The sequence below is a fragment of the Henningerozyma blattae genome, chromosome 1 (genome assembly GCF_000315915.1).
Source record: "Henningerozyma blattae CBS 6284 chromosome 1, complete genome".
Taxonomy (NCBI): Eukaryota; Fungi; Ascomycota; class Saccharomycetes; order Saccharomycetales; family Saccharomycetaceae; genus Henningerozyma; species Henningerozyma blattae.
Window position 1 is genome coordinate 854,884 of NC_020185.1, and position 22,139 is coordinate 877,022.

The window sequence follows — 22,139 nt, forward strand, 5'->3', positions numbered from 1 at the left end:
GTGTCTTACCATGGAAGTCTGCTTCTTGGGTCCCACCATCTCAAAGAAGTGCTGACTACGATGTCGATGCCATGGCTAACGATGATCAACCAGTCTTCAAGAAGATGTTCGGTAGACATTAAACTTTTCGTGTTGCATGAGTTGATATTAATCAACTAATCTCATTTAATTTTTTTTATTCCATTGATGTTGTCCTAATTTTTCTTTTTCCTATTCTTTTTCGTTAACGTTTAATACCTTCTATCTCATTTTTACTTTTTTTCTAGGACCAACTATATCTCACTATTTTTTATTCTCTCTCGATTTTCCTCCTACAAGTTATTCAAAATGAATTTCTTGCACACGCTCTCTGCTCTTAATGATATACCTATTTATTCAAAATTTAATTTACTAATATATAATGAAATTATATTTGTAGTTGTTTAATCTGCTTTTCTGCATTTAAAATATATTTTTGTATACGCAATTTTAATCTAAGAATAGTTCCCCACAATTTATGTCTCTTTTTAAAAGGAGCAATACCTAACTCATGAAAGATTTTTCTTTTACAATAACCTTTGCTTGCTTGAGGCAAAGGTTATTGTAAACTTTTAGAAAAAAAATATACAGTTTACTAAGAGGAAACTATTATTAAAATTGGGTAGCCCAATAATATACTTGCTAATGGCTTAAATTTTAAATTTAGATATCTACAAATTTATGATTTATTCCGATAATAAGTCGCCATAATAAAAATTTAAACTTAGAAAAGAAAGCTTACCAAAGTAGCATGGAACAAATACAATATACAAAATTTGTTTTTAATATATTCTTGGATTGATAAATGGAAGATACTTTGTAGAACCAACTTTTTCCAATTGGCCGGAGATAAAGAATATCTGTAATTTAAAGAAACCGTTTATTGATTAATGTAATTTAATTGCTACAGTACAAAGATAGACTATATGAATTTGCCAAATAGTCCCCCAGACTGGAATAATTATCAATCTTAATTTTATTTTTCTCTTCTTAATACTGTTTTCGCCTATTGTCCCAAAATTTAATAATTAATATACACAATAATTATCATAATTATTATGAATGACCATCGAAAACGGAATAAAACTTGAAGTTTTTCCATAGCCTTTTAGGCAACTCCGCATTGCATTTCTTGTGCAAAATTTTGAAGGTGCTATTTAGGAGGATAATAAAATTTCTACCTTGCTAGCTCCGCTATAAGTTACCTGTACCCCGGAATTATATGTTGGTTATACCATTTTTCTGTGCTTCCCCGTTATGCTCTGTGATGCTGCGGGTTTATTCTGGAGTATCTTTAATTTGAATTAATTTTTATAAATGATTCTGCGAATATTATACTGTACAAAGATTTTCGGCTCCGCAAATTTATGTCATTTTAAAAGCCTTGAGGATTTATTGCAAAATCTATACTATCCAATCGGATATTCTCTATCCAGTTTCCTTAATAGACAGTCTTTTTTTTATTTTCCAATTATCCAAGTCGATTTTTTTAGACTCTTATTGAAAGGATTATTACATGATAGATAATCCATTGGTATTTCTCCATTCATTAAATTACAATTCAAAAGCAAGACAAATCTTTTGTTAGGATACTATAGCTTCTCTATCCTAATTAAACAACTGTTATACTTTTAATTATATTTGTTAGTGTTTAACACATGTTTTACGCTAAAATTTTGTTGTTTCTCAATTAGTAATGAAAAATTCATTAACTTAGAATAAAACAAAGAAGAGAATGTAACCATTGCAATTTTTCAACCATATGCTATTTCATAAAATTCTGTAAATAGCTTATAAATTCCTAATTTGGGATTTAATGGACTTGCATCATTTTGTATTACCCAAATATATGCACTAGTATTACGGTTTAACTTCTGGTGACTGCATCTAAACTTCTTGAATGTTTACATATCAAAGCTTATGCTCCTTACAATTGCTTTTATATATAGTAAGTAAATCGCTAGTAGAAGGACAAGCAAATAACAGTTAGTGTTTTGTTGCACTACATAGTCTAAGTTGAAAAGATTTAGTAATAGAAAAAGCATAATCGCTCACAAAAGCATTGAACAGTATTTGAAGACAAAAGCGTTCAAAGTAAAATCAGGAATTTACTCAAGTACTACACATATTTTGTATTTGAAAAGACCAAATTAACTACAGGACAACAGAGCATACAATTGTCAAGATAGAAACCGGGCAAGGTTCCAATTGTTTTAACTTGATTGGACCTATGCTTATCTTAAAGCACCATTAATTTACATAATATAAAATACCATGATGGTGGAATAGTCATTACAGATTCTTATTTTTTGTTCAAATGTTAATATTATTTCTATGGATGCCCATGGGTGATACTGTACGGGGCGACAAATTATATTTTATAAAAAAACACATTACTATGAAATTTTACAAATAATTAGCAAACGTATCTTTCTACTGAAATTTGACATGGTATAGCAACTTGCTTACTATAATAAAATTATATATTTAATTACATTTTATTGTGCCTTCTATACATATCTGGTTCCATATAGTTTAGTCCTTAAATTAAATAGATACTTCTGGAAGAGAAGTTAAGGGATCCTGATGTAGTATTTTTATATTCAATTAGATATAGCAAATGCATGAATTTCTGGAATGATCATAGTCGTGTAACTTATGTTTAATTGTTTAGTACTTTGCCCAATTTACTACTATTTGTCACTTGAACAACTCTGATACCTTTCTTTTTATCGTTAAAGTAAGTCGAAAGTTTAACTACTATAAGTACCATACTTTTAACTAGAACTCAACATTAGAATTACCTAAAAAACTATGAGTAACATAATTAGGTAATATTAGTCATGTACAACTAGTTGTAAGAGTAAGCCAACTTTGTAAATCAGGATTCAAACGAGCGTGTTTATTCTCATTGCTTTTTCTCACTGTTGTTTTGAATGGTAAAAAAAAGGAAAGCTTTGTATCGAACTGAGGTTCGTAGCAAAGAACTCTCCTTACTTGTTTTCATCTTACTTCTATTTACCAGAAATAGTAAACTAGCTTTCTAGAACAAAAATAAATAAGTTACGCCAAGATACAAGCAAACTCTGTTATAGGAATTTTGAAAGGAAGAATCCTAATATGGAGTACATGCTTAGTTATCCCACTTTTAATGCTTTATACAGCTTTAGGATTAATACGCCTTTCCAGAGGTGATCTGAAGAAGCTAATTGTTGGAAAGTTGAGAACATCTTGTAATGACCCAAATATTACCGTAACATTTTATTCAAGCCCATGAATAATACGGATAATCATGTTTTTAAAGGTGATGCATATCACATGAAACACGAAAATAGCTCATGGATCTCTTCAAGATGGCAACTAGGGGAACCTAATGGAGTTTCTTAGTAAGCATTAAATTTCTCAAGTAAAAATTATTCTATCGGGTTAACGAAAATTACTATTATGAAATATTTTGAGTAGCACAGGCAATAGAATACAAAAAAAATTGGAAGAACAAAGGAACATGTTATTACTTTTAGAATCCTGGAATTGGCGCTAGGATAGAAACCCCAGTAATCTAATTAAAGTTTCTAACAGAACTGGAAAATAACGGCCGGGTTTGGACGCGACGGCTCTCACAATGTCCGAAGAAGTAGACCGATCTGGATAGCCTCCGAAAATTAAAGTGTAGAAGTAGTGAATTTGTGGAGAGCATTTCGTGGAAAGTGATACTGTTGCCTGTGGTGATAGTTACATCAAACGAAGAACACATTTAACAGGGATTGATTAGGAAGGATCTTGTTGCATAATCCCGGAGGTGTATGCGGAAGGAATGGATTGGTGAGTGGTACGTGAGTTTCGCTGAAGGGGTCCAGAGCAACTAAAAGAAGTCTTGTTTTGCATTCCAGTATTGAGGCAACCGTTACCCAAAACAAACCAGTAAAAGACGGAGAAACTAATCTACATTATGCCATTCGTACGGATAAACAGGTTGCAGATTTGTCTATGATAGCAAGTAAATGGCTGCATATATTGTCCGGACTGGCCGATATCTTGCAAGTTGTAGGCTCTCCGCAATCTGCATCTTGGAAGCATAGGCACATAGGCCATTTTCAATTAGTGGATGTCAGCAATGTTTTTGAAGAGAATATTGAATAACGCAATTTGAGTATGGGGAATCCTATGTTTTTATGAACACCTCAGTGTATCCTGATGAGTGGAATCCTACTAGCCACGAGAATCTGCAATTGTTACTGGAAAAACTTTCTTTCGTAAAGGGACATTGACAATTTGTGGATATTACCTAGCTTTAAGATGAAGAGTTACGATACCTTTACCGTTTTAAGAAACTTCTATCAAAAGGCTTAGAGTTATATAACTCCCACGAAAAGCTCCTTGTTGGGTCCTATCATAGTCAAATAAAGCTATATAGCAGAAAAAGAAATTCCATTAGAATGCACTCTAGCGTTGATTGTTTTGGTAATTTGAGTGATTTCGTGTCTTATTGTAATGTCATAGGATAAGCTGGGGTATTGCACATTCACCTACAATTAGTTTGTGAAAATATTGCTTATCAATGAAAAATTTAAGATATATAAAGCACACATATTTGAATAGAAATTGTATATTTTCAATTATTCTGTTTTTCAATTTTATTCTTAAAATTATATAAAATATCAATAATTCAAATTAATTTACTGGCTTACACAGTAATTAAAATAAAATAAAAACAAGCCCTTTTTTAGTTTAAAATGTCTGGTGTTATTAATACCGAAGATCCAAGCTCTGATCATACCGGAGTTGTGAATACTGACACTGAATCAGTTCAATCAAATAATTTTCAAAAAGAAGATGAATTAAAACAAGACTACGGTGTAGATAATTTTTCTGGAGATGAAAATTCTCCTCATGCTATTGAAATACCAAAGAAACCTAAATCCGCTTACATCACCGTTTGTTTGACCTGTGTTATGGTTGCTTTCGGTGGTTTCATTAACGGTTGGGATATTGGTACTATTGGTGGTTTCATTGCTCAAACTGATTTTAAGAGAAGATTTGGTTCTACAAATAAGGACGGTGAACATTATTTATCCAAGGTTAGAACTGGTTTATTGGTTTCTATTTTCAATGTTGGTTGTGCTATTGGTTCTGTCACTTTAGGTCGTCTTGGTGATATTTACGGTCGTCGTTTAGGTTTAATTATGGCCACTGTTATCTTTGTTGTTGGTGTTGTTATTGAAATTGCTTCTATTGACAAATGGTACCAATACTTCATTGGTAGAATTATTGCTGGTATTGGTATGGGTGTTATTGCTGTCTTGTCTCCTATGTTGATTTCCGAAGTCTCTCCAAAGGACATGAGAGGTGCTATGGTTTCCTGTTACCAATTGATGATTACCATGGGTATTTTCTTAGGTGATTGTACTGAATATGGTTCCAAGACTTATTCTGACTCTACTCAATGGAGAGTTGGTCTAGGTTTGCAATTTGCCTGGTGTCTATTTATGGTCGGCGGTATGATGTTTGTTCCAGAATCTCCAAGATTTTTAATCGAAAAAGGTAAATTAGAAGAAGCTAAGCGTTCTGTTGCCACTTCCAACAAATTGCATGCCGATGATCCAGCTGTTATTTCTGAAGTTGAAGAAATCCAAATTGCTGTTGAAAAGGAAAGAGCTGAAGGTCAAGCCGGTTGGGGTGAATTGTTCCAAACTCACAACAAGGTTTTCCAAAGAGTTATTATGGGTATCATGGTTTTAGCATTGCAACAATTGACCGGTGCTAACTATTTCTTCTACTATGGTACCACTATTTTTAAGTCTGTTGGTTTAGAAGATGGTTTTGAAGCTGCTATTGTTTTTGGTGTTGTTAACTTCGTTTCTACCTTTTTTGCTTTGTATTTAATTGATAAATTCGGTAGAAGAACTTGTTTATTATGGGGTGCTGCCGGTATGGTCTGTTGTATGGTTGTTTTTGCTTCAGTTGGTGTTACTAGATTATGGCCAGAAGGTAAAAATGCCGGTGTTTCATCCAAGGGTGCTGGTAACTGTATGATTGTCTTCTCTTGTTTCTTCATCTTCTGTTTTGCCACTTCATGGGCCCCAGTTCCATTCGTCATTATCTCTGAATCTTTCCCATTGAGAGTCAAGGCCAAGGGTATGGCTTTGGGTACCGTTTCCAACCAAATGTGGAACTTCTGTATTGGTTTTTTCACCCCATTCATTACCGGCTCCATTAACTTCTACTACGGTTACGTTTTCTTAGGTTGTTTAGTATTCGCTTGGTTCTACGTTTTCTTCTTTGTCCCAGAAACTAAGGGTTTACAATTGGAAGATGTCAATGTTATGTGGGAAGAAGGTGTCTTACCATGGAAGTCTGCTTCTTGGGTCCCACCATCTCAAAGAGGTGCTGATTATGATGTTGCTGCCATGGCCAATGATGATACTCCAGCTTGGAAGAAGGTGTTAGGTAAGCACTAAGCTATAAATTTTTATTATTACTTTTGGATCTACACTATTTGCCTTTCAAAATATTTTTCAGATCTACCGTTTTATTTTTTCACGTTTAATTAACTTATCCTCTATCTCATTTCTGTTTTTTGGTACACATTATTTTGATGTTTTTGCTACTTTTTGCACTCTTTTCCTAATATATATATATTTGCCCTTATGACCTTTTAATCTAATTTTTAATTAATTCCTAATTCGTATAATTCTTTAACTAAATACTTTGTTATTACCCCCTTTTCTAATAAGTCTCTAATTTTTTAATCTTTAAATTATTTAATGGGTTTTCTATACAACTTAAATATTTGTAAACTAGTATTATTTTTCTTGCTCCACTTGTTTCAGAAAATCAAGACAACTACATTTTTATTTTATTAGTACCAAGCATATTTCAGTACTTTAACAAATGAATAATAAGCTAGTTGTTTGAAGATTAGCATCTGTATCATTACTTGCTAATTAATATAAATAATCAACATAAGTAATATTTCTTTTAAACAGCTTTTCAAAGCTCCAGAGTTTATTTGGGGAATTAAATTTGTGTATAATATATTAAATAAAAGATTATTTAATAAAATTTTACTAAAAAAACAAGTTTTCATCAAACTACTAGATGGAAAATCAGTGTTTAAATTATGTACTATACTCAGATGAGCCAAATTTTAATGTTGCAAAGTTAAACATTTATGTTTAAAATTATAGAGAAGAAAACAAATATGAGTTTCAAATTCTTCCTTACTGTAAACAAATTAAAATTTATAGCATTGCTAAGTTAAAATCTATTAAACTTTTCTTTTTCCTATTTGAGGTTTAAGCCCTAATTAACTAATAGCTTTTTTTGATATTTAGAGCTACTGGAGCATTTTTTTAGAATTCTATGTTCGAATGTTATCAACAATATAAAGCATTGTTGTTTTCTCATTGCATTTTAGCTACAGCCTCTTCTCTGCAGGTCATTTGTTTACTTTTCTTCCTGCAGCATTTTCTCCGAAAGGAATGTTTGTGTCGCAGACAACTTCAACCCTTTTGCTCTTGTGACTGTTCCATTCTGAGATTTGAAGGATAGATGTAATGAACAGCACATCAAAAATAAATTCTAATCAAAACAAAGTTTATGGTTATAACTAATGATAGAATTTATATTAATCACAGTGTTATACCTATTCTCCTAATTTGATGTTTTTTTGCTTATACAACCCAATAAAGGGTATGCATGCTTAGAATGAGAGAAACTTATCTAGTAAATTTTTATAATAATATATTGTTTTTTATGGCATATAATTATTTCTCCCTTACTCTAATCTTTAGATTATGGTAATTTAACATTCCAAATTTATTTTATGTATTTGATCCTTATTTTACAAGTAAATTTGAAAAGTATTTGCTAAATCTAGACGATACCATAATTAATATCAAACGTTGCTAAATTTTTTATTAGTAGAAGTAGTATAATGAAATGTAATTTAAATAGAGAAGAATTTGATATAAATTTTATAAAATGTATAAAACAAAAGTACACAAAAGAGATAGAGAAAGAGCATTAAAATTTTGGATATATAATTGTTTGTAAAGATCGTAATAAGATGGAATTAAAGTGAATGCAGAGAAAATGATAATCAAAAATAACGAATAAGAATACGAAATGTGATTAAACTGAAGTTGAAAATATATTGAACTTCAAAAAAATGGAAAATAGAATTAGAATTAGAAAAGAATAAATGGAATGAATAGAGCAAAATTGATCATTAAAAATTTTTGAAATCATGTTTATTTACCAAACATTTTCTTCCAGGCTGGAGTATCATCATTGGCCATGGCATCAACATCATAATCAGCACCTCTTTCAGATGGTGGAACCCAAGAGGCAGATTTCCATGGTAAAGTACCTTCTCTCCACATCAAATCGACATCTTCTAATTGTAAACCCTTGGTTTCTGGGACAAAGAAGAAAACGTAGAACCAGGCAAAGACTAGACAGCCCATGAAAACGTAACCGTAGGCAAAGTTAATAGCACCTGAGATGAATGGAGTGAAGAAACCAATACAGAAGTTCCACATTTGGTTGGAAACAATAGCTAAAGCCATACCCTTGGCCTTGACCTTCAATGGGAAAGATTCAGAGATAATGACGAAAGCAACTGGAGCCCAGGAAGTAGCGAAACAGAATAAGAAGAAACAGGAGAAGCAAATCATACAGTTACCAGCACCTTGAGAGGTTTCACCACCGTTCTTACCCTTTGGCCATAATCTAGTAACACCAACAGAGGCAAAGACAACCATACAACAGGTCATACCAGCGGCACCCCACAATAAACAGGTTCTTCTACCCAAACTATCAACGAATAATAATGAACAACAGGTAGAGAAGAAGTTAACAACACCGAAAACAATGGCAGCTTCGTAACCATCTTGCATACCAACAGCTTGGAAAACAGTAGTACCGTAGTAGAAGAAATAGTTGGCACCAGTCAATTGTTGCAAAGCCATAATCATAATACCCATAATAACTCTTTGTAAAATCTTATGTTGAGTATCAAACAAGTCAGACCAACCAGCTTCACCTTCGGCTCTGCTCTTGTCCACGACAACTTGAATTTCATCTAATTCCCATAAGGTAAGTGGATCATCTGGAGAAACCCCATTTGATCTACCGATCGAACGTTTGGCTTCTTCGATTCTACCTTTTTCAACTAAAAATCTTGGAGATTCTGGAACAAACATCATAGCACCGATCATACATAAACACCAAGCGAATTGTAAACCTTCACCAATTCTCCATTGAGCAGAATTGTGATATCTCTTAGTACCGTAATTAGTACAGTAACCTAAAAAGATACCTAAAGTGACCATCAATTGGTAACAGGAAACCATGGCACCTCTCATGTTCTTTGGAGAGACTTCAGAAATCAACATAGGGGACAAAATGGCAATCAAACCACAACCAATACCAGCAACGATTCTACCAATCATATATTGATACCAAGCCTTAACAGAGGCAATTTGAATAACGGAACCAATGATGAAAATAACAGATGCAACGATTAAACCGATACGACGTCCGTAAATATCACCTAAACGACCTAAAAAGAAACAACCAATGGCTTGACCAACATTGAACATGGAAGTCAATAAACCAGTTCTAACCTTGGACAAATAACGCTTACCAGAACCACTGGTAGAACCAAATCTAGCTAAGAAATCAGTGTGAGATTCGAAACCACCAATGGTACCAGAATCCCAACCGGAAATGTAACCACCGAAAGCAACCATCAAACACAATACACAAACACCCCAGTTGGTACCGGTTGGTGCTGGTGGAGGAGTCATTGGAGTAGATTCGAAATCTTCTTCATTTTCGTAATTTTTGAAATTTTCTGATTCGATATTTGAACTCATTGATGCACTATCTGCTGAGGCAGAAATACCATTCCCAGTGGCTTTATTTTCGTGCAATTTTTCTTGTTCAATAGTTGTATCAACGTCAGACATGATTATATGTTAGTAAACATAAAATTGTTTTTATTGTTATTCTTGTAACTAGAAAAAATGGGAAAGTATTGAAATTTGATTGAATTTCGGTGCAACTTTGGCTCATTTTATATGTTGTTTTTTTTTGAAAAAATTGTGAAGAAAAGAAATACGTGTGGGGTTAATAGAGAGAGGACAAGTCGCTTGGTATCATATAAAATTTACTGATTAATCTCGCCTATTTTTCTACAACTCTTTCATATACGTATTGCCCTGTTGATCCTATGCGGAGAATCCCGGAAAAATATGTACGGATCATTCTGGGAAAATGCTCAATGGTAGCGGAATTCCACGGAATAACATCATCCGACGGCCGAGTTGGGTGCGTAGTTATTCCGGCCTCAGAACACCCTGCATTCCCGGATAATACTATTAACCCGATCACAGAAGCGTGCCTACGATGTTCCATATATACAGGCATATGATAAATAAGCTGAAGATGACGTGTAGGCCTTTCCAGTTATTTTATAATTACTATAAGGCCAGATTTCTTCGATAAGGAGCAAGAAATTATTGAGAAGTTATAGTAAATATAGCAAACAGCTATAGTAGTGAAAGCAAACAAAAATAAAATTTTGAAATAAGTAGCTTAATATGTTTGTTGTTTATAAAATGCAACCCAAATTATAGTATATAGTCGAAAAAAGCCTAATATTTTGTGACTTATATCCCAATTCTAAAATAGGAAAAAAGTAAGACAATTTTTATCAATTTTCATCGAGAAAACGGTAATATAAAAAATTGATTCAATATCATAGCTCCTTCTTATACTATATAAAATGAGAGTTGATAGATTATTTCGGGAACTAATAGGTAATGTGTATATATTTTTGACATGAATTGAGTCAGCTTGTTAAAAAAATCAATAATTTAGTCTTCTTTGTTTGTAAATATTAAGGAGTTACGTGACCTTACTATCCGAGAGTTTTTTGTTGAGTCATAAAATGTGAATATTGTCTAGAAGATATGTGAACTTTAAATTTTCTTCTTGAGTATAATAGTTTTAAACAGGGAAAATTGTTAGCCTTTAATAATTTTTTTGCTAATTTTCTTTAATTCTTGCCAAACATTTTTTTGTATAAAGGTTTTCCATCATCTTTTATATCAGATATATTGTGTGAGTCATCCCTCCGGGAAATTGGAACCCAATTCGAAGATTTCCAAGGTAAAACACCTTCTGTGTACATTTCATCTACTTCTTCTAAAGTTAATCCCTTGGTTTCTGGTACACAAAAGAAAACATAGAACCATGCGAAGACCATGCATCCCATAAAAACATAACCATAATAAAAGTTAATAGCACCGGTAATAAATGGAGTAAAAAAACCAATTAAGAACCCCCAAATCCAGTTTGCTGCAGTGGATATCGACATTGCTTTTGATTTCACTCTCAATGGGAATGTTTCTGAAACAATAACATAAGCAATTGGTGCCCAAGAAGTTGCAAAACAGAATATATAAAAACACGAAAATACAATCATACAGTTACCAGCACCTTTTGATGTTACTCCAGCATCTTTGCCTTCAGGCCATAATCTTGTTACACCTACTGAAGCAAATACAACATAGCAGCAGACCATACCAACGGCACCCCACAATAGACAATTACGACGACCGAATCTGTCCACTGTAAATAATGAACAGAAGGTGGAGAATAAATTAACTACACCAAATACAATTGAGGTTTCAAAAGAATCGTTCATACCAACAGCAGTAAAAACTGTTGTACCATAATAAAAGAAGTAGTTATCACCTGTTAATTGTTGTAAAGATTGAACAAGAATACCAATCATAGTACGTTGAAACATTTGTGGTTTCCCTTTAATTAATTCGCTCCAACTTGCAACACCAGCTGTTTTTTCTAATTCTACACTTGAGACAATTAAATCCAATTCTTGTTGAATAAATGGATGGTCGCCTGCACATTTATTCACCTTTGCTAAAGAAGCTCTTGCTTCTTCAGTTTTTCCAACTTCAACCAAATATCTTGGTGATTCAGGTACAAGAGTCATCCCTCCCAACATGAATAATGCCCATGCAAAACATAAACCTAGAGGAACTCTCCATTGAGTAGAATCATCATAGTTCTTGGTACCATAATTAGTACAGTAACCTAGGAAAATACCCAAGGTAATCATCAGCTGATAGCAGGAAACCATTGCACCTCTCATTGCTTTTGGAGAAACTTCAGATATAAGCATAGGTGAGAAAACTGCAATACCACCAACACCTAGACCAGAAATAATTCTACCAATGAAGTATTGGTACCATTTGTCAATTGAGGCAATTTGAATAACTATCCCAACAATATATATTAAGACCACAGTTGTTAAACCCATTTTACGGCCATAAACATCACCAACTTTTGATAAAACAATCCCACCAATGGCACAACCAATATTAAATATCGAGACGATTAAACCCATTCTAACTTTAGATAAGTATGGGGTGCCATCTGCATGTTTAGAACCAAATCTCCTTACAAAATCAGTTTGAGCTACAAAACCGGATATAGTACCTGTATCCCAACCAAAGATAAACCCACCAAAGGCTACCATTACACAACAAACACATACAAATACATAGACACCACTGCCAGTATTTGGATTTAGGATTTCTTCTGTATGTGAAACCTCATTGGTATATTCTTCCTCATATGATTCTTCCTTAGAGTTGGAGGTATGTAAATTATTACTATTTTCTGTCTCAGTAGAGATCGTTTCGAGAGACTTGGAAGGTGTAATTATGTCTGGTGTTGATTCCATTGTGATTGTTATCTTTCTAGGATTTTAATTTTATTAGTTAATTCAAAAAGAATGATTCAAAAAGAACGACTCAAAAGGCAAAATACATTTTCTTTTATATCTTAGATTATTGACTTTTTTTACAACACAAATAAAATTTTACTAATTGATTTAAGCCAAGAGAAATAAAAAAATATGACGTATTCCATTTATTTGTTGGTAGCATAGAACATACTTATTATTATTATTCTTTACCTAACAAATATGTCCGGAAAAACTTTCTTGAACAGAGTTTTTCCGGTAACTATGCAACATTTATGCACTTGATGAACGGCTGATTTGAATTTTGGAATTTTGGCCTATTCTAAGTGGTCCCTTAACAATGCCAATATATTATTGGGCCAAAATTTGAGAAAGAAGGGTAGAATAATTTCCAAAAAAAGAATATGTGTGGGTGTTTCGCTCTATAGTAGCAATAATTTAAAGATCAGCATAATTTTAAAAAGTTCAAAATAATAAACACAGAATAGCTGTCCTCTATAGTTTTTCCACCTACCATTGTCAAGCAATCTCGCACTAAAAAGTCCGGAGTCTAATGTTTACTGCAATATTTAATTAAAGCCTTACGTAACCTGGCTATAAACTCTTGGGAAAAAAATGTTTTATAACCCAACCTATTACGTCATTTAAAATTAATTCTTTGTCTAGTTCATCAAGTTTCTTTTTTAAAGAATTTCAAATCCATTATGCATACGTTCCTCTCAATACTCTCTTTTTTGAATGAAAAATAAAATACCGAATTAAGAGAGAACTTCTAATCTCAAAATAGGAAAATATTTGATAAGGAAAATCGTATTCCTAAAACTATAAAGGGAAATAAACAAAAGCAAATATTAAGAACCGGCATTCTCGTATTAAAACATCTCGGAACGGAAGAAGTTATTCCACGGAAGAAAAGGAGACAGACTCTCGGAAAAACATTGATCCGACCAAAATTTTGACCCACATCAAAAAAAAGAAATTATGACGAGTTGTCTAATGAAATGGAAAAAAAAGAAAAGAGAAGATAGAAAAAAAATAGGTTTTGGATGGCATTATCGGATGCCAAAAAAAAGTATATAGAATTTGTAGACTATGATGTGAAATATTATATATATATATGTTAATTAGTAGATCAAATAGTAATGATATCTGTCTTGTAAAATTAGATAGTGTTCGTTGCAGCAGACGTATAGTACTTGTTCTTGGTACAAAATTGTATGATAAAAAATACAAGTGAGTAATTGCTCAACTCGTAAGTTGCTATCCCACTGTCTATTATTATTTGACTAAGGTGATTTTTAATCCAATGATATGACTATGGTATTTCTATATTTCCAACCAAGTCTTGTTTTCTAATTTTTGATCTTTTACGTCATCGTTGCTGAGAGTAATAGAACGTTAAATATTATATTTTATTTATTCTATCCTTTAATTTATTCAGAGTATCTTAGTAAAATTGACCAAGTAAATAAATGCTAAATGGTACTGCCTGCACTTTAGAAACAAGTTTCAAGTATTTGCGGACAAAGCCAGGTCTTGTAACCTCTAATTATAAAAAGTTATTTTCTTATTCAGTTAATTATTAATCAAAAAAAAATAGTAGTATTAACGATAGTCTATGTTTCGTTTCTAATGTTTTTTTATAAAGAAATTGTTTCGCACGATTTTTGATGCTTTAATAATTGTTTTTTGAATGTTGTTTACTTTTTTAACTTTTGTTAAATTAGTTCGCAAATTATAAAAAGAGAACATTTAAAATGTTGAAATAAATAATTACAGTATATTGAAATAAAAATTTATAAAATTATATTCGTTACAAAATGTTGTAAAAAATTCAATTAGTTAAATAAAAGCAATATCAAATGGATTCAACTATAGATAGTAAAATAAAAAAGTGAACATAAGATAAAATAAAATAAAGTAAAATATAAGATGGATAATGAAATATATATTAAAAGAAGGTGAATTACTAGTACATAGGGAAGGAGGAAAAAATATTTACGAATTATAACAGCTCCTAAGTAGAAAGTGGATAATGAGAGAGGTAGTGGCAAATATCATGTACTCAAAATAAAAAAAAATAGAGTGTTCTTTAATAAGAATATGCATTCGATTATATTGTTAAATAAAAAAAAATAACGGGAACTAATGAGTAAAAAAAAAAAGAGGGTAGTTTAGATCATGAATCAAATTAAATTAATTTTCCAAATATTAGTTTTTTTTTTTTCCTTTTTTTTTACAAAACAGATAAAGATGTATTTGCAAATTATATTAATCCATAAAATGAATAGAAATAGGGTGCAGGATAGTGCGACGGGGTAATGAAAGAGATTTATATATATATATATATATATATAGTGTGAGAGAGAGATTTAGCAGAGATAGGATTGATTTAATAATATTTGATAATATTAATAAAAATTTGATAAATCCTTAATGCCTTACTTCATCTTTATCATCTGTGGCATTTTCTAATATAGCATCAATTTCTGAGATAAAAGTTACTTCCGCCCAACCGAAACCAACTTCTTTTTCTTGACCTTCTACTTGTAAATAGAAGTTTTTATTATCTGAAAATTGATAAATATAAGGTTTAGTACCCACCACGCCGGACACGATATTTTTAACAAATTGAGGGATTTCATTCATGACATCTACTCTTTCTACCATAGTTACAAGATTAGCATCAACTTTAGCTTTAAACGGTAATTTTGAAATGTTGATGCCATAGCTATCTTTATCATTTGATAAATTTTTATGGATTTGCAGAGAATTTTCATTTGATAAAATGGAATCGATTGGAGAGTTTTCATTTGTAGATTTTTTTGGCACATTTGTTATGGTAATTTCATTTTCATCATTTGGCTTATTATTTTTGCTTTTTCTATGAGAAATAATTTCCGTTGTATGAGAGTTAGTTGGTGTATCTATTGTTGGAGATGAAGGAGTAGAAGATTTGATATAATCGTTTTGTAATTTAGTTATGGCGTCTGCTACTTCGGAATCTGTCATATTTGAAGGGAACCCATTAAATTCCAATTGAATATTTTTTGGTACGCTCCAACCAATATCATCAATACTTGCATTCAAATGATTATATTTATTATCTATAGTCATGGAAAGAATTTCATCATTATTGGCAATAATCCCAATTGATACTACTGTATTTGCATAAGATCTTGGAGTAGTGAATTCCATATAAACACAAGAATTTTTTTTGGCATGGAAACTTAGGAAATTCCAAGATCTTGCAGCATGGTGAGGCTTCATCCCTTGACAAGCCATAATGAATAAAGACATAGCAGGATTTTCATCTGTGAATTCAAAGACCAATTCATATTCGTAATCCTCACTTTCACTCATATACTCATCATCATCTTCATCATCTTCATCTTCATCATCTTCATCTTCATCTCCTTGTTGTTCAATTCCATCTTGAGTTCCATTAATATCTATATCAATTTGGCTTTGATCTTGAGATACATTACCAGCTACCAAATCTTGATCAGCAGTGTTTGTTGGTACTCGTGATGCATTTGCAGAAACATTTCTTGACGGGTTTTTAGAATTTGAAGTTGAATTTGTCTTTATCTTGGAAAAAGAAGAATAATTAGACGAATATTTAGAAAAATTTGACGAATTATCATCATTATCTGTATTATTCGATTTATTACCCTTTGCCTTATTCGTATCATCCAAATTTCTTAATATGATTTTACCTGTGATATGATTTCTTGGCCAAAAGATGTGTCTCATTGTACCCCAAGGTTCTTCAATGTTATCACCAAAATATGTCATTGGATCATCTCCCAATTTACAGCCAGGGGCTAATCTAGTACAATACAAACTAATTTCTGAATTCTTATTTACTGAAGATTTGAAATGGTATTGGTTTAATTCTTCATTCAATTCCAAAGAAAGATCATCTGCATAAAAATTAGCTCCATCAATGACAAAATTTTCCAACTTGGTAGAGGTCCAAATGTTCAATTTATCTGGATTATTACAATCAAAGATTCTAAAGGTGAATTGAGCTGTGATATGTAACCCAATAACATTTGAATGGATGATTTGAGCAAAACCAACGATTCCTGATTCCAATTCACTGAAGTAAAAAGTCACAGTCTCCACATTGGTATGATTTGGACGTAACCAATTCAAATCCGATTTATCTATTGGTTTGAAAGGCTGTTCCTTCTTTTGTCTAACTCTTTGAGTACAAGAACTGATATAATCCTTACCATATTCTGGTTCCGCAATACCAGTCAGGGTGGAGAGACCACCTTGTAACCACCTCAACATCTAGTGCGTATGTTTTTTATTTTCCTTGTCAAGGTACTTATATTTATAATTGTTTTTCTTCTTGCTTACCACGCTGCTTAGCCCTTTTTATTTTGTAATTTCGTTAATGCCTTGATATATATACAAGGTCTTTTGGGACTTACACGATACAATGGCAGATCGCTGTTTGTGTTATTTAAGTACACAAAGTGTGGTTTCAATAGAGATAAGAGATAAGTCTATGCTCTATCTAAGGAGTATTAGTTACAGCAATCCAGGGGGTGATTTAACGTAGTCTAATTTACTATATGATGGGATAGTATAGGATACTTTACAATAGTATATCATAACATGGAATCCTATATCATACTAAACTTAGCATTATTGTCCACTGTTTGTCGTTTTTTCGTTTACGAGGCGTCAAATCGCAGCGATCGTAGCTCGACCAGCGCAGGCCACGGCACAACAAATTCTCGGCGGAGAGAATGCCGCAAAAAAAATAGGGGTTGCGCCGGAGCGGAAACTGGCAAGAGTGGTGAATTGTTAGTGAGTATTGTAGTGAATAATAGAATGATAATGTGATATATTATAACAATATCATGCAGTATAACAAGATGTTATAGTCTTTTATAGTGTAGTGTAGCATAGCATAGCATAGCATAGCATAGAGCAGAATAAAAATAATATAGTTTAGCAAAGAAGTAACTCCCTCCCCCTTGTCCTTCTCAATTACACATTCTAAAATTGCACATAATCTTGGTGTAAATTTTCATGAGCATTATTCAAGTTCTTATTGTTCTTGACAAAATCTCTCTTGCTAACACGTCTCTTAGCAGAGGCAAACATCTCTGTAGTATAAGCTGACAAAGTATCTGGCCCTTTAAAAGTACCTTCGACCAACCGGTCTTCTACTAATAGATGTGATATCACAGAATGATAATATTTATCAACTGATGGTCTCAATGATTTAATTTTTAGATTGGCACTTCTTCCAATGGTTTGTCTCCAATTCTTGATGATGTTTTGTACTTTCTTATTAATAGCAGTATCCAAATTAGTGGGGAACTCGCCCTTAGCAATTACGTTTGCCAATCCATCAGAACCCATCAAATCTTCAAGTAACATGGGGTTAGTGTTTTCATTAAACCACAGATACACAACTTCTCCATCAAATATCAAATAACATCCTCCGTTAGTAATATGATGACCACTATTAGAAACACTCATTCCTGGGATATTCAATTCATTCATTTGAATTAACATTTCATTTGAATCGTAATATTCGAAATCTTCTTCCATCATACTCAAGTGTAATGGGATGATTTGAGGGTACAACTTATACATCAATCGACTGGAACTCATACTCACCAAGTCATATAGAGTAGCTATCCGTTGATTACCACGGGTGGATTGTCGGTTGAAAATCATACTTTCCACTTTCTCAAACCCTAATATATAATTCAATAAGTGTTGAATACCTCTTGGCAATTTATAATCTAGTCTATTGCTACTACCACCATTGGAAATAGTATTGTTTCCACCACCGTTTAAAACACTATTACCAGTGAAGGAAGTATTATTATTATTCCCAGAGATTAACGCAATATATTGAGTAATGATTTCCAATAGATTATCATCCAATTCTTCTTTAATCCTATTCACGCCCCAATTGCTTAAATATTTGAAAATGACATCTTTCAACATAATACGCAATATTACATGCTCATTAGAGTAATTAAAACTGTTGCTTAAGGTATTGGCTACTGTGACTTTAGAATTCAATGTACGAACTTTTCTAATACCATTCAAGTCAGTATACAATAATGCTACTTGGAAAAATACATCTGATCCAGGTTTAATCTTGTCATCATATTTCAATTGAATATCTAAATTGGTATCTTTAGTTAAACAACCAAACATAGGCTCCTTAGTAGATCCATCGTGGATATAATATTTACCAACTGATAATCCTTCAGAACATCTAACTTTTAATAATCCCTGGTACCCGACTAATTTAGAAATATCATTCAGCATATCATTCTTTAATGTTTGTAAATCTTCTTGAAAATTGAAATCAGGATAATAGTGTACATTACCATTAGTTCTCCTTACAGGGTAACAAATATTACTCATATCATGGAATTTATTGTTAAAAAGATATAAATCAATAGAGATTTGATTAGCTAATAATTCATTACCTATTTTCAAGAAAAATTGATTATCACATCTCAATGAAGTTTTTTGATTATCATCTTTAGTTAATGATAAATTACCTTCTCCATATGTAGGTTTAGATGATAAATAACAAATAATTTTACCACCTTCTCCCTTTGTCACAGTCTTGTATGCTAATTTAGCAGCCATTAATGCAGAGCCATAAACATTTCGTGGATGATTGCCAAACATACTTTGTTCAATTAATTCATTAATTCTTTCAAAAGTTAACAATATGATTTTTTTACTTTCAACAGGATTAACAAATAATCCGTCTAATATTGGTAAAAATGGTTCTTTTAAATCATTAACAATATATTCTGATGGTGATCCTAAATTACTTGATAAATTGAAAAATCTTAAACTTAAATCAAATGCAATAATACCAATTTTACAATTTGGTTGTTCAATACATAATTTCTCAATAGTTTCCTTAGCTGCATTCAAAAAGGATGTCATGACATTGCCTTTAGAAATTATACTTGTATCAATTAAAAACAAATAATGCAATGGAACAGATGAATTTCCCTTATTGATGTTATATGTTTCTGGAACAATGAAATCTACAGTTCCTTTATAAAGTTGAGGGTAAAGAGATGATGACATAGATGCATTACCTGAATTGAAATGGAATTCCATTTGTGGATCAGAAATTTGATTTTTAACCTTACATATATTACATGTTACTGATCCATCTCTGTTGAATTTGAAAAATGGATTAACGTATGTACGACATCTTTTACAACGTAGTGGTGGAATACCTGGTGTTAAAGGTACTGTTGTTTCGGCCGGATTAAGTGCTGGAATTAAATCTACAAACGGTTGAATAGTCATCCCAAGAGGAAGCTTAGTAGCATCTCTCACATATTCATCCTGAGAAATCATTCTTGTAGTAAACTCAATTTGTTTCGAGTCAGAAATTCTCGAATCACCAGAATAAAATTGGGTCGTTGGTGATGGTGATGGATAATATAATTGTCTACCAACACCACTAATTGTAGGGACATAGGAAGTTTTCAAGTAATAATTCTGTTCCCATAATCTTTTAGAAGCTAATACTAGTCCTTCCTCATTAGTGTTTTTATTTCTAATAACTGGTGACATGCCAATATTATTATTAACATCCTGGATGCTATCGAACGATTGTTGATTCTGTTGCAACGTAGTTGTTCCACCAAATGAAGTAGAGTTTGGGGATATGACCTGAGTAGGTAATGATATATTTCCATCTGCATATACATTGGGATTTACATTGGTATTATCAGAGCTAAGGTTATGATAAACTCTCATTGGCCTCTTTTTTTTGTGCCCACATTGTGTAGGTTTGGGGCATTTTGATCTAGCGACAATGATGATACGCTTGATTCCAACTGTTTCAAAGATTCCATTCTAAAATCACTAATATAACCAACCAATCACTTGATAACAATTGTAATTGCTTAATAATTTCTTGAATTCTTACAGAAAAAAAAGAGATTTTTACTACCGGGTTATCCCAGATTTTTTTGTTTTCCTTTTTACTGTATTTATTAAGGAATTTTCCAGTGTCTTGGGCTTTCTTCTCCGTTGGGACTAAAAATTGCACAAGAAGCACTTGCTTAAATTCCCCACGAAAAAGTGCATAAGAGAATGTAACTCCAACATACCTGAGTATAAATTTGGAATTATAATTAGCTTAACAACTATTTTCTAAATATTTGTTAAAAGTTCTGCAATCAAAGTTCTTTATTATATCTTGATCTTGAGTTTGAAATCTGAAGGCTTAGATCTTTTATTTGTAAAGATCTTTTTTAGATCTATAGCAATCATTTTGGTGAGAAGTTGTAGTATAAGTTAATAACAAATTTTGTACAAGTATACTAAGAACGAACTAAGATCATAATGTTACGAGTCGCTATTACAACGGTTATTTTAAGATTAGAATTTTTAACAAATTATTAACATATATTTAATCTCCCCTCTTATGTTTCTCACAATCAAGAATGTTGGGGATATTTTCGCATGTTATTTAAACATGTATTATTTTTTAATCAACAATTAATCCCAGTTTTGTTAATTGTTAATTATCAATTATATCTAATAATTTCTAATAACACCAAAACAAAAGCAATGAAGACTTTTTATGAAAGGAGTACATTATTAACATAATATTTCATTTCTATTAGTAACAGAAATTTATCTTTATTTTAATTGTCCACTTTTTAGCAGAGTTCATTATAATATCGAAATATAATAAAGATAAAACTGATAGGAAGCCTTGTGTGATAAATGTTCTCGACAAAAACGTCCAATATGCTAAAGTACCGTTGTCATGTTCAACTACTCTAAGAAAGGCCTAAATTAAAAGATCTATTGAAGAGCTATTAATGTAAACTACAGGTTAAATTCCAAACTTTTATAAACGCTACATTTCAAAACTTGAATGATCACTAACCCTCTTACCTGATAAACAATTGAGTACATACATTTATTAAATACTATCCATTTTTTTACTCTGTATACAATACACGCAAAACGTAAAAAATTTCAATTTAGATGTGTGACTCAATTCTTAAATAATCTTGAAATGTATTTATGAAACTGATAGTTTTATGGTGCTTGAAACTTGTTGATAATCCTAGAACTAAGAAAATATCATTCACACAATCATGACTTTTAAGATCCTAAATCATCAACGTACAACAACATGTAAAACAACTTCTTATCCATGAAAAGATTTCTACATCCTTATCTTTCTCATTATCAAACTTTAAAATAACAACACCAAACTTCTTAGACAGAAATATGTCTTATCCATAAAGGGAAACATAGCACGTGACAAATTGAA

General features: G+C 31.9%; 5 protein-coding genes across 5 annotated transcripts; 1 reads left to right on the forward strand and 4 right to left on the reverse strand.

Annotated features, from left to right (window-relative positions):
* Positions 1 to 4,751: 4,751 nt before the first annotated feature.
* Positions 4,752 to 6,476, forward strand: TBLA0A03480 (sugar porter family MFS transporter; the record flags this gene model as incomplete). Its single annotated transcript, XM_004177619.1, has 1 exon — positions 4,752 to 6,476. The coding sequence occupies one exon, from the start codon at positions 4,752 to 4,754 to the stop codon at positions 6,474 to 6,476; it is 1,725 nt and encodes a 574-aa protein (XP_004177667.1).
* Positions 6,477 to 8,270: 1,794 nt separating this feature from the next.
* Positions 8,271 to 9,992, reverse strand: TBLA0A03500 (sugar porter family MFS transporter; the record flags this gene model as incomplete). Its single annotated transcript, XM_004177620.1, has 1 exon — positions 8,271 to 9,992. The coding sequence occupies one exon, from the start codon at positions 9,990 to 9,992 to the stop codon at positions 8,271 to 8,273; it is 1,722 nt and encodes a 573-aa protein (XP_004177668.1).
* A 1,091-nt stretch (positions 9,993 to 11,083) lies between these two features.
* On the reverse strand, positions 11,084 to 12,796 carry TBLA0A03510 (sugar porter family MFS transporter; the record flags this gene model as incomplete). The annotated part of the gene is made up of 1 exon (XM_004177621.1): positions 11,084 to 12,796. The coding sequence occupies one exon, from the start codon at positions 12,794 to 12,796 to the stop codon at positions 11,084 to 11,086; it is 1,713 nt and encodes a 570-aa protein (XP_004177669.1).
* A 2,454-nt stretch (positions 12,797 to 15,250) lies between these two features.
* Positions 15,251 to 17,119, reverse strand: TBLA0A03520 (survival factor 1 family protein; the record flags this gene model as incomplete). Its single annotated transcript, XM_004177622.1, has 1 exon — positions 15,251 to 17,119. The coding sequence occupies one exon, from the start codon at positions 17,117 to 17,119 to the stop codon at positions 15,251 to 15,253; it is 1,869 nt and encodes a 622-aa protein (XP_004177670.1).
* A 717-nt stretch (positions 17,120 to 17,836) lies between these two features.
* On the reverse strand, positions 17,837 to 20,602 carry TBLA0A03530 (uncharacterized protein; the record flags this gene model as incomplete). The annotated part of the gene is made up of 1 exon (XM_004177623.1): positions 17,837 to 20,602. The coding sequence occupies one exon, from the start codon at positions 20,600 to 20,602 to the stop codon at positions 17,837 to 17,839; it is 2,766 nt and encodes a 921-aa protein (XP_004177671.1).
* Between the last annotated feature and the right edge of the window lie 1,537 nt (positions 20,603 to 22,139).